This window comes from Haliaeetus leucocephalus, unplaced genomic scaffold (assembly GCF_000737465.1).
Source record: "Haliaeetus leucocephalus isolate CR32 unplaced genomic scaffold, Haliaeetus_leucocephalus-4.0 Scaffold526, whole genome shotgun sequence".
Lineage (NCBI taxonomy): Eukaryota > Metazoa > Chordata > Aves > Accipitriformes > Accipitridae > Haliaeetus > Haliaeetus leucocephalus.
In genome coordinates, this window is record NW_010972962.1 from 2754276 (window position 1) to 2754609 (window position 334).

At 76.3% G+C, this 334-nt stretch overlaps 1 protein-coding gene across 1 annotated transcript in view; it reads right to left on the reverse strand.

Moving 5' to 3' along the window:
• The window catches only part of DIEXF (digestive organ expansion factor homolog (zebrafish)), a 15831-nt gene extending 15551 nt beyond the window's left edge, over positions 1-280 (reverse strand). Inside the window, exon 1 of the mRNA XM_010576442.1 lies at positions 155-280. Within this exon, the coding sequence (XP_010574744.1) occupies positions 155-255 (101 nt within the window). The 5' untranslated portion in view covers positions 256-280. The remainder of the gene's footprint in view (positions 1-154) is intronic.
• Between the last annotated feature and the right edge of the window lie 54 nt (positions 281-334).

The window sequence follows — 334 nt, forward strand, 5'->3', positions numbered from 1 at the left end:
CGGAACGGAGCGGCCCGGCGTGGGCTGGCTCACCGAAAGGGAAGGGGAAGGCCGGCCGAGGCGATCGGGGCTCCCGCTCCGGGCCTCCCGCACGCTGCGCCCGGCGGATCCCGGGGCGGGGGGCCGCTCGGAGCCCGCCCGCCCCGGCACTCACTTGTCGTAGAAAGGGTGCTCCTCCCCGAACTCCCGCAGGTGCTTCTTCTGCTTCTTGCTCAGGCTGCGCAGCAGCTCCCGCCCGCCCCGCCGCTTCCCCATGCCGGCCCCGGCGCCCACCCACCCACGTGGGGCGCTCCGCCACGCTTTACGGCACGCTGCCGTACGGCAGGCCGGGCGG